This window comes from Emydura macquarii, unplaced genomic scaffold (genome assembly GCF_026122565.2).
Source record: "Emydura macquarii macquarii isolate MOO-44397 ecotype Brisbane River unplaced genomic scaffold, CSIRO-AGI_Emac_v2 contig_3530, whole genome shotgun sequence".
Classification (NCBI taxonomy): Eukaryota; Metazoa; Chordata; order Testudines; family Chelidae; genus Emydura; species Emydura macquarii.
This window is the reverse complement of record NW_027133667.1, coordinates 4,282,865-4,295,249: the sequence shown is the minus strand read 5'-3', so window position 1 is coordinate 4,295,249 and position 12,385 is coordinate 4,282,865. Positions and strand designations below refer to the sequence as shown.

The following is a 12,385-nucleotide window of genomic DNA, read 5'->3' as shown; positions in this document are numbered from 1 at the left end:
GATGGGTGCCCACAACCCACCCTCCTCCACTCTACTTTGGAGTTCTTGTTTATGACTCTGTGGTGGTAAAGGAACTGAGGATGGTTAGCCCGTGTGTGCTGACTAGCTTTGTGGCGCAGCATGCAGCGAGACCATACATGTGCAGGCCTAATGGATGCTGCTACCGAAGTTCTCCGATCAACGGTGCAGGGATGCAGGCACACCTAGAGTGGAGCACCCATAGGGGAACACATCTCGAAGAACCATCGTTATTGCACAAGGTGGATTCTACCACGCTTGCTTCTAGTTCTAGTTCATCATTCTTATAATAAAACAAAATAAGCTTATTTAAGTGCTCCCAAGTGCTGTGTGTTATACAGGAGTTGGTGGTTTAAGGTAAAATTGGTAAACTGGGGTACACTGAACCTTTGGTTGCAGAGAATCTGGAGTTTCTAAGAGTAGCCAATGTCGGTGACTGGATATGACGGGGGAGTGATTCAAAGGGATTCGGGGATTGAGGTGCGCCTATTGTTTACCTGCAAATCCATGGATGTCCACTTCATATCCACAGACCATTTTTGCGAATCGTGGATTGGATGCGGATACAAATTTCGTATCCGCGCAGGTCTCTACAAATTTAGGGAGAGTGAGTGCTTGTGGTTGAAAGGCTGGTGGTGTCAGAGAGCTTGATGCCCAGCTACCTCAAGAAAGACTCCCTCTTGCTGAAAGCAGGGGGGGTAACAATGTGACTCTGTCCTCCTTATCCCAAGAACCGTTACACCCTCCCAAAAGTAAGAACAACATCTCTCTCTCCACTTCTAGGAAAGTGGGCTTGTTTGCATGCATGTTGTATTTATTATCCTAAGGCTTGTTTACACAGTACTTTAGTGCACACCAGAGGGGTGTAAATTTTAATCCTCATATGTCACACACTAACTGGACCCAGCTGGGGTGCACTAAAAGTTCCCTAGGGTGAGTTAATGTAGACTACGTTAAAGAGCACTAGGAAAGTTTTAGTGCTTGCCGACATAGGAGCCAGTAGCATATGACAGCTAGTGAGGACTAAAATTTACACCCCTCTGGTGCAGACTAAATTTCTGTGTAGACAAGCCCCTAGAAAAAGTGTGGTGGGGTGTAGATGCTGTTACAAGAGAGCTTGAGCACAAAGATGTATGTTGCATTTAGCCTGCAAAGTCACAAAGTTGGTGCTTATTCTTCTATCTGGCAGTGAGTTCTATAGTTTTGGGCTAGCTCTTACAAAGATTCTGTCGCCCATGACTGAGTAGCCTTTATTGATCAACAGTTTTATTATTGTGGCAGAAGATAGCTGTAATGGAGAATGAGATGATCTCTTGGGTAGCTAGGGCCATAAGAGGCTCATATGCATTTACTTGCTGTTTGGACAATTGGAAGGAACCCACACATCTGTTTGTGCTGCTGTAGGCAATAGGTTTCCTTCTTAAAGACCCAACATTCCAACTTTTCCCATATAGATGATTGGAGTACATGGTATGGAAGTCCAAGTAGACTCAAGGCCTTCTGCATCAGTGCAGTATCGATGATGTGGACCTAGCAAAGAAGAGATATTGGAGTCCTGCCTCCAGGACTTGTTCAGGAACTAGCTGCAGTTAGGAAGGGGTTTCCAGATTCCCTCAATTAAATCCAAATTGAAGTAATCACATGCTTCCTGCTTGAGTTGAGTTATACGTACCTGGGGCTTCATTCTCAAGAAGCTGTTCTCTCTAGGACAGTCTCTACATGCACCTTTTTGAGATAAGGTTCATGAGGTAAGGGCCAGAACTTTCACTGACCTAGTATTCCCAAAAATGAATACTAAACAAACAGATAGGAGTTTCTCTATGTGCAAGTTAGAAGTAGTGTTGTCTCCTATGTTAGGCAGTTCTTCTGGGATGGGGTAGGGCATTCCAAATATTTCAGAGTTTGATGACCCCCTTACAAGGTGATGGACCCTCCCATGCCATGCCATTCTTATGGGCGTACGTGGGGGCTGACAACTTCCAACCCCTCCCCATAATAACCTTGCAAGCTCATGAGGGGTCATGACCCCCAGTTTGAGAACCCTGGGCTAGATCTTTCATGAATGGGGACATATCAGAGAGATCTGTCTGCAAGCAACACACTTTTGGAGTTCTGCACAAACCATCTAATGGTCCCCTGTTGAATGATGCTTTCTCTACTCACTGGATGGGGAAGGAGTTAATGTATCTTTCCCCCTGTAAGTAATGCTCCTGAGGGGTAGAGATTAAGAGGTCAATTATTCTGGAAGACACCTTCCAACCATCTAGGGAGACTAACAGTTCCAATAGAAAAGGTCCATGATTCAATGTGAAAAGGCATGGTTTAGAACTTAATATGTGCCCCACCTGCCTTGATTCCTTTGAGTACATTTGACAGCTATTTGGGCTTTCTCAAGGCTTTAACTCCAGTTTTTGGCTCTGAAAGGCTTCTCTCTATTTGCCTCCCAGCTGCTAAATAGAGTAGCCCTCTCTTCCTCTTCATGTTTCTGTTTCTTTTATCATAATAGTGCTAGAGCGGTAGAGCTGGAAGGAGGGAGAGAGAAAAAAGCAGCTCAGAGTAGTAGCTGCTGGATGAAAAGTAGAAACTATCCTTGTAGGAAGGGAGGAAGTAATCACCTTCCAGCCACCACAGAGAGGAAATGTGGAAACTTCTTGTAGTGTGGGGACAACCAGATTAGACCACTTTGTCAGCTGGAGATTCTTTCCTCAACCATTTATATATGTGATACGGTTGATGTAGGAGAGGGATGTTGAGTTCTAAGTCACTCCATGAGGTGGTTGTCCATGGGTAGGATTTTCAAAAGTGCCTAAATGACTTAAAAATGAAAAGTGCATTGAAAGCCAATGAGACTTGATTCCTAAGTCACTTACGTGCTCTTGAAAATCTCCGACCCTCCCAAGAGCTTAGTGGAGATATAGATCAGTAGGGTCCCCAGCCATAGTGGTAGAGTGGATTTCTCATGCTCACTGAAAGTGTGGTGTGGGTTGTGAAGTGTGTGATCACTATTTAATTTTAGGATACCTAAAGCCCTATTTAACAGTGGAAGTAGGTAAGTTTTTGTGCATCTCCTATCAGCATATTTTGTGGTACTACATTTATAAGATCAAGTGCCCATGTTGGATGTCAATGTGATGATTAAACTTCGGTGTAACCTCCTTTACAGCCACTTGATATGTGAGCAGACTTATTAAATGAAAGTTCTCCTTTGGTACCGGTGACTTCAGCTTGTGTCTTGAGTGAGCTTTACGGCTCTGTTGACAGATCCACTTGCCAATAGTCCTTTAAGGGTAATGTGGTATGCACTCATTCCAACTATCTTCCATAGGTGGTGCTGGGATTCCACCTTAATCATCCTGCCAGCTCCTTTTCCAACATACATCCAAACCAGCAGGATCTTATTCCATCTATTTCCCAAGTAAAAGTCCCTAGTCTTACCTGGAACAGATTAGATGACTGAGTATATTCAGCTTTCTGATTCTTTTGATGTGTATACATTGCACAGCTCTCACATTGTTGCTTCTTGGCGGGCACACAATTTCATGGTCACTTTAACAAACGTTTGTGAGTTCAGAGAAAAAGTTGGCCTTTACCGCCAGCCTTCAGTGAGTTTACATTCATAAGATTTGGAAGGCAGCCACAGAGTTCTGTACATATACAGAACATATTTCTGTACAAATAGTTTTTACAAACTATTATTGCTTGAACTTGGCCTCATGGCAAGAATCAAGATTTATCCTCAGTGCTTCAAACTTGTACTGGACTAGAGGCTTTCTAACTCTCTTGTCCCCATCCCTAATAGCTACTGCTAAATAACTGAGATATCTTTATCAAAATGAGAGTTACTCGGGTATGTTTTGAACTTCTTATATGTTTGTTCTGTGTTGCAGAAAGATTTTTTCCCTCTTGCCTTATGGTATAATGTTGAATTCTTTTTCCATAAAGGTATACATTTTAACAATCACCACCACCCCTCTCTCTCCCTACAGACTGAGGGATTTGTATTTTCTTTCACTGACAGGTCACGGGAATCTCTGAGGTTCCACTGGAAGAAGCAGTATGCAATTCTCCATCCTGGAGCTGATGGCTTTTGAATTTTGAGTTATATTACTTTCTTACTAGTCTATAATGCTCTCAATGCACCTGGATATCTATAAAATGCCTCTGTTACACCTATTTTCTATATTACTGCATCTGAAGAAGAGAGCTGAAGTCTCTCGAAAGCTTTTGTCTACAAATATTAAATTTGTTAGTCTTTAAAGTGCCACAGAACTCTCGTTGTTTTTAATTTTGAGTAGTGATGCTTTTATAAATGGTACCTTCAGAGAACAGATAAGTATTGTTTCCTCTGGCTTGTTGAAATTAAATCTTCCTTAGTTTACATCACATTAAGTTGATAGCAAATAGTTTTATTTTTCTAAAAATTACATCTCTTTTCTGGAGGCCAGAGTCTGTTGGTCCAACATGTGAAAAATTCTGACTTCTACTGGATCAAAGTACCTTGTTTTTCTGTAAGTGAACTTACTATTGTATTGATTCAGCTTCAACAACTGAAAGTTGCATAGTGGTGACTTTTACAGTGTAAGGTGGCACTCAGTGTGTAGTTCACTCATATTCATCTCATATTACTAAAACTGGTTATTATTGGTTCTTTCAAGATGTTGCAAAGAGTATGAATAGCAATCTGAGTTATTTCACAATGTGGTATCCTAAGTCCTCTGAATGCCTATAGTTTGAGGACAGAACTGGACCAAACTCCTTGATTTCAGTGGGAAAAACTTGCAAACTGAGGCAGCATAGAATCCCAAGTGTGCAATGTGTTTAAGATCAGGGCATGCAAATAGTGTGGTGGTACATTAGAAATATCTAGATCATGTGATTACAGTAGTTACCAGTTTACCACTGAACGTTTGAAATTTGTTGGTTTGCAAAAGTGTCATTATAGCAACTCTAACAGCTTAATAAAACCTTGAAAACATAGATTAGTTTTCTCGTGTAATCAGATTTCCATTTTGTACTGTAGCACATGTAACCGTAGACTAGTCACTGCACCTCTTTGCCTCAGTTTCCCCATCTGTAAAATGGAGATACTAGTTTGTAAAGTGTTTTGAGATCTCCTTATGAAAAGCAATGTATGGGAGAGATGTTTGTTTTCAGTGGTTCCTGCATTTCAAAATGAAAAGGTGTCTTTGCTCAGTTTAATTTCTGACTGGGAACAGAACTAAGACTGTCCTCATTGATCATAATAATCACCAGTCACTGTTTTTGATTGACATTACTGATACTGTGAAACAGTATTTTCATTAAGGACTTCTGTCAGCAAAGCTCTGCAAAAAATTATTCATTTGGATCTAGGACAGATTCTACAGTCATTTCAGTAAAATATGGAGTCTCACTTTTTTCAGCCTTAGAGATTAACTTAGTTTTTAGCTACTAAGATGCGAGTTCGTGGTTTTTAATTTTTTAGAAACCTGTCCCAGACTTCCCTTTTGTGATTTATAAAATATACATTTTTATATTTTAGGTGTGGAATATCAAACAGATGATTAAATTAACGCAAGAACACATAGAGGCGCTGCTAGACAAGTTTGGAGGAGAGCATAACCCACCATCAATATACTTGGAGGTAAGCGTCAAGTTAGTGTAATATGTTGTATATTTTTCAAGAATAAAGTAATTGCCCATTAAAAGACTAATAGCAATACTTTTAATAGAGAACTATTTCCTCTTTGATTATATAAAAACAAATTATGCTTCTAATCCTTAAAGAGGGAAAAGACATATTAGAGTGAGTCTGTCCCTCTGTCAGGACAAGTTGTAGGGTGCTTGGTGGGTAATATATGCACCACTGAGGGAAAGTCAGTAAATCATTGAAGCAGGTGCACTGTTACAACTAGAGTAAAACATAAACTTTTAACGGCAGCATTCCATTCTGTATTCTGAGTGTGTGTGGGTGTGGATATGTATATAGCACCACTCTCAAAACTTAAAAGAGCCACTCAAGTTTTTTTTTTTTTTTTACTTACAATATTCCTTCATAGACTCACATAGAATCATAAATTTTTTAGGGTTGGAAAGGACTCATTTAATCCATCCCCCTGTTTCCTGAGTGTTCGTAATATTTTTAGACCACATTTAAATTGAAAGATAGTATCAAGATAATTAAAGCTAAATCTCCTGCTGTTTCGTGTGTACTCCTCCACCGGTCTCCACTCTTGAAGTTGCATGGGTGCAGAACCATTTGAAACCATACTAAAGGGCCTCAGACACCTGCTGCATCTTTTTCAAAAAAGGTGCACTGGTATCACTCATTCAGTTTCGGTCTGTTGGTAGGTATTGAAGCCATTATGGGCTAACTAGAATCCTTTTAATGGTAAACTGTAGTTGTTGCCTTTTGGCATTTTGTTATTAAAAATAAAGATCCTGTTGAGGTACTTCTATCTTTTTCTTTCTCAGGGTCAGGTCTCTAGCTAGTTATTCAAATATTTGCACAGTGCCCTTTACAGTTAAACACAAACGATGTCTTCCCTGTTTAGAACATGGTTATTTTTTGGGAGTGTGAAATAGATATAATGAACAAAATACAAGTCACTGTATTAACCTTGCTGTGCCGTATCAGCGCACCTCAATCCTGATGTGAAACAGCTTGTTCCACTCATAAGGAGATACTGTCAATTGTGGTGTGGTTTTGCTATGATTAAATCAAATGCAAAAGTAGTATGATAAGCGTTAATAAGTATAAGTTTCCAGTGGTGAAATGGTTAATTCATTACATTCATGTGCCACTCTAAATTACATTAATTACATGACATAAATTTATCTAAATTGCTAAACTACATTAAAAACTTTATTTGGAGTGTTCAGTAGTTCACAAAAGTCACTAATGTCCAAATTTTTATCACTGTAACAGCTGGGAGAGAAGGTGTTTAGGGCACAAAATGCATGATGCTAGAAAATCCAAGCGTAATCTAGGTAAATGTTCTAAATATATTATAGTAAGATGCATGGTAAGTAAACTTGCTGAATGGTGCAGTTAAGGTCAATACAGAAATGGAAGAATTGAGATGGACTGATATTTGGCAAATGGAATCTAAAACTGCAAAATGTAAGACCATTCACTTAGGGAGAACAAAAATAGGAGTTCTAGACTTATTGAAGTAGAATTCCTCTACATCTGACTTGTGTGCAACAGTTTTATTGGTTGTAATGACTCACTTGTATGAGGGAGATTGGACATGTAGTGAGTTATTCTTGCTAGATTATTTGCCCCAATTGTTGTTGCTCTTTAAAGATTCTGTAGTTTCAGACTACTGAGCTAGTTATCTGCCTTTGCTCCATTGCATGTTCAGGAAAAACTGCCTTGGGTAGGAGCACAGGGAGAGCCCTTCAGGCATGGTCACTGGGACTCAGGGATTGAGCTCTCAGTCTTTATTCACGTAGCACTGATCTTATTAACACAGCACTCTGATAAGTCCATTGCAGTTTAAGGGCTAGATTCAACATTACGCTTAGGTTGCTTTGCACTTCTTTGGTGTACTGCTCTTAAAAGTTAAATAATAAAAAATTATTGATATTCTATTTTAACAAATCATAAATATCACATGATCGCATTCTCGTTGTGTTTCTTGCTTGTTGTTCATATATGAAGTTTTTAAAAAAACTAAGAGAATTCTCAAACCAAAAAGCTGTTACTTTCTCTTAACCTTAACTCGATCATATCAGTAAGTTTAAGAATAAAAACATTACACGATGTTGTAATTCGACCAGGAAATTAGAAGTTAAGGTTACACTAAAAAGAAATCCAAATTTGTTAAGGTAAGAAAATGCATATTTAAGGCACTCAGATAACCTTAACTCTGCCCTATAGTGATGCCTCAAGGGTCTAAAGACACATGAGATTAAAACTGATATTTAAACATATGAAAGAGATATCTAATCTGGGACCAGAAACACTAAAATACTTTAATCAGAATCACTGCATTGCAGAGGTAAGGTTATTTGGTTGCCGTAACCGTGCATTTCTATATGTAAACATGTTAAGGTTACTCTGATCATCTTGTTTGTTTTAGCCTGGTGCAGGAGTAGTAGTTGGCCCTTTCTAGCTTGTTAGACATGCCTTGACACAAATGGTCTGAGACTCTAGTGTGTCATAGTGCTGGATATAAAGTAGCCAAAACTACAGCTTGGTGTTGATTGCAAGGTTGAAAGTACAAAAATGTAGAAAATGGATTCCACAGTCTGATTCGAAACAGGATGGTTGCCGAAGTATGGAAGACAAACATGTTAAATTTCAGCAAATGCATGTGAGTTAAGCAAAATACTCTAGGAAACCTTTTACCTATAAGAAAGAGTTTAGAAGGGAGATAAGGAAATGCTGATAAGTAAATTATAAGCAGCTCAACAAATATGCATACCATTGAGACATCTACTGAAAATGGAAAACAATGTGGATAACCTGTGTACCACCATTCTGCCTGTTGCTCAAGCCCTTACTCAGAGCATCATCTTCAACTCAGACCTCCTTAGATTTTCACAACCAGGGTATGTCTAAACCTTGCAGATTGGTTCTTCATAACATACCTAAAATATGACGTTTCCTCTCCATCCACACAGCTGAAATTTTTGTCCAGGTTTTATTGTGTGTAAATTACTGAGATATCCTTTTCTGTCCTTGATAAATGCAATCTTGTCCCATTCCTGTCTATTCAGAATGCTCCTGCAAATATATTTTTCCTAGCTTATCACTTTGACCATGTCATCATTTTTCTTTGCTTCTTTTTTCTATTGCATCAAATATAAATTACTTGTCTTCGCTTTCAAGGCTCTTCGTAGCCTGTCCTCACCTTTCTTGTCCTCTTTCACCATCAGAATATAGAGTTTGTCTCAGATTGATCCATGATGCCAACCTCCATTGCCCACTTGTTAAATTTTTCAATATTCAATGCATCAGGAGAGGTATTTCCCGTAGAGATAGGGAAGTGTTAGTACCATTATACAAGGTACTGGTGAGATCTCATCTGGAATACTTGTGCAGTTCTGGTCTCCCATGTTTAAGAAAGATTAATTCAAACTGCAACAGGTGCAGAAAATGGCTACTAGGATGATCCAAGGAATGGAAAACTTACCTTATGAGAGGAGACTCAAAGTGCTAGGCTTGTTTAGCCTAATCAAAAGAAGGCTGAGGGGGAGATATGATCGCTGTCTATAAATACATGAGAAGGATAAATACCAGGGAGGGAAAGGAGTTATTTAAGGTAAGCGCCAATGTGGACACTAGAAAAAATGGTTATAAGTTGGCTATCAACAAGTTTAGGCTTGAAATTAGATGGTTTCCAACCATCAGAGGAGTGAGGTTCTGGAACAGCCTTCCAAGGGGAGCAGTGAGGGAAAAAAAACCTAGCTGGCTTCAAGACTGAGCTTGATAAGTTTATGGAAGGGATGGTATGATGCGATTGCCTACAATGGCATGTAGCCGATCTGCAACTGCTAGCAGCAAATGTCTCCAACGGCTGGTGATGGGATACTAGACGGGGAGGGTTCTGAGTTACTACAGAGAATTCTTTTTGAGGTGTCTGGCTGATAGTTCTTGCCCACATGCTCAGGGTCTAACTGATTGCCATATTTGGGGTTGGGAAGGAATTTTCCCCGGGTCAGATTGCAGAGACCCTGGGATTTTTCGCCTTCCTCTGCAGCTTGGGGCATGGGTCTCTTGCAAGCTTAAACTAGTGTAAATGGAGTATTATCTAACTTAGTCTTTAAATCATGATTTGAGGACTTCAGTAACTCAGCCGGAGGTTAGGGGTCTATTATAGGAGTGGGTGGGTGAGGTTCTCGGGCCTGCAATATGCAGGAGTTCAAGACTAGATGATCATGATAGTCCCTTATTGCCTTAAAGTCTGATTCTAAACATTATAACATTTTCATTTAATTGTGTAAAATATAGTAGAATCTCACAAATTCACACTAACTGGGATCCTCAGTGAATTACTGAGCAAATGAGCATTGCTGTGAATTACTGAGCAAATGAGCATAATATATCAAGAATAATGTATTATCGAATGCACTTAATTTGTATGGACAACTGTTTAATTCAAATTTAGTAATATTTTTAGTAGTATTAGCAGCATAACAGCAGTGCCCAGGGGTCAATCAAAAACTGGGCTCCCTTATGCTATGCATTGTACAGAATAATACACTGTCCTTGTGCCAAAGACCTTACAGTCTAAAAAGACAAGACACCCACAGGGTAGAAAAAAGGGATATAACATACAAGCAGGCTGATAGCTGTGAATTCCATAACTTAAAAAAATTCTTTTTTTTTGCAGTGGGGTTTTGTTAGGAGGAGATTCTCTAAATGGAAAAACAGAGAAAGGAAGAAGGACCGGTGGGGTGGGGTAGGGGTGGGGAATGGGTTGGGGAGGAGATTGATAGGGCAAGGGAGGAGAGAGGATGAAGGAGAGTGAGCATGGAAGGGAGCTGGGTTGAGGCTAAGGTGAAGTCGGTGAGGGAGAGGGCTGGAGTCAGCAAAGGGAACAATGTACAGATCAGACAGCTTTCTAACAGTTTTCAGTGACATCTTTAGTGTTCAACAGTCCCTCCTTCAGTACCTGCTGTGGCTGCTTCTTGTGTCTGTTCCTGCCGGCTTGAATTTCTGTTCTGTGACCTTCATTATGTACTAGTAATGTAGTGAAAATATGGTAGAATATTGGGTAGGAAAAAAAAGTAGTTTTAGGAATATTTTACACTTACATAGCACCTTCCATCCAAGAGCCTAAAGCACTTGACGAGCACAAATTGACTCCCAGTGCTGTACCCCTGAAGGGCTCGGGAAAGTATTACCTCTTTCTTACAGATAGAGGAAACTTAGGCCAAGGGTGCTTATGCAGTTACTCATGTAGCAATGAATTTGGATACCAGTAATGTCATGCGGTATTGAAAAATCTTCTCTCAGAGAAGATCCGAGGACACCATGCTCGGGAGGATTTCTATCTTGTGCTTCAGTAAAAAGTTGAGTGTCCTTCAGATTCTTTTCTGAGAAATTTAAGTTCTGTTGCTAGTTTTTACCAGTCAGAGAATAGACAGCTTGCATCCATTTCTGTGACCAGTCAGACTCTGAAATGGTTATCCACATTTCTGTCATAACAAGATTAGATTACTAAAATTCCCTGTAGGTTAGCTTGCGTAATAAGGCTTTCCACAGACTCCAGCTGGTGTAGATACACAGGTGCCAGGTTCCTTGTGAAAAGGGAGTGATCTGAACACACTTCACCAGCGCTAGATGCTGGATAAGCATAAAGGCTTTAAAAACTAGTTTTTAAGTGCTACATGACCTCAATTCTGCACATTTCACTGTTCTACATTTTTCCTGGCTGTATATGGAGGTAAAAGCAAACATCACAAATTGTCTTGTAGAATACTACTTGCTTCCATGGAAAAGCAAAGACAACAGATTTCAGCCTAATTGTTTTTGATATTTTATAAACCCTATTACAATTTTAACTTTGTGCATTATGTTGACAGAATATTCAGCTAACTAGGTCTTCCTTATTATACAGTGGAGATATGATCTGAGACTCCATTTATTTAAAGCATTAGTTTTTCAGCAACTAAATCAACTAGTATAAGCAAAAGAAGGAGCAGAAGTCAATTTTGACTATTAAGGCCTTGTCTAGACTGTCTAGATTTGTTGTTCTTAGGGCCCTTGGTGCCCAGTCATTGGTGTAACTTCACCCGTGGAACTCCCTAGTATAGACAGGCAAATCTGCTTTTCGTATTAGTGCAGTTTATTACAACTTTCAATAGAGGTGAATTCTCTTCCTCTAACTGATGTTTAACATAGGTGAGCTTTTCTGTTGTAATAGTTGTATATCTTTACCAAATTGAAGTATAGTAGAAGGATTGTTTGTGTTTTTTCCACTATGCTGCAGCTGTGTATCTAACTATTACATGTAGCTGTCAGTCAAAACCCATATGTCTCCAAAACATTTTGGCTTTGACAAAAGGAAATTTAATTGAAAATGTTCTGATTAGCTCTCCTTCCTGTTATTGCTTCCTGCTTATATAAAACTTTTGAAACAAACTGCTAAAATTCAGCCATGTACAGTAGAACCTCAGAGTTACAAACATCTCGGGAATGGGGGTTGTTCGTAACTCTAAAATATTCGTAACTCTGAACAAAACATAATGGTTATTCTTTCAAAAGTTTACAACTGAACATTGACTTAATACAGCTTTGAAACTACTATACAGAAGAAAAATGCTGCTTTCCCTTTATATTTTAGTAGTTTGTTTAACACAGCATTTTACTGTTTGCTTTTTTTTTTTTTTTTGTCTCTGCCACTCCCTGATTGTGTACTTCCAGTTTCAAATG

The 12,385-nt window shown here is 39.3% G+C and overlaps 1 protein-coding gene across 5 annotated transcripts in view; it reads left to right on the top strand.

The window, feature by feature from the left end:
- The window catches only part of BRAF (B-Raf proto-oncogene, serine/threonine kinase), a 108,587-nt gene that overhangs the window by 25,333 nt on the left and 70,869 nt on the right, over positions 1–12,385 (top strand). For all 5 annotated transcript variants that reach the window (XM_067536173.1, XM_067536175.1, XM_067536172.1 and 2 more), the window contains exon 2: positions 5,540–5,641. In XM_067536173.1, the coding sequence (XP_067392274.1) occupies positions 5,540–5,641 (102 nt within the window). The remainder of the gene's footprint in view (positions 1–5,539; positions 5,642–12,385) is intronic.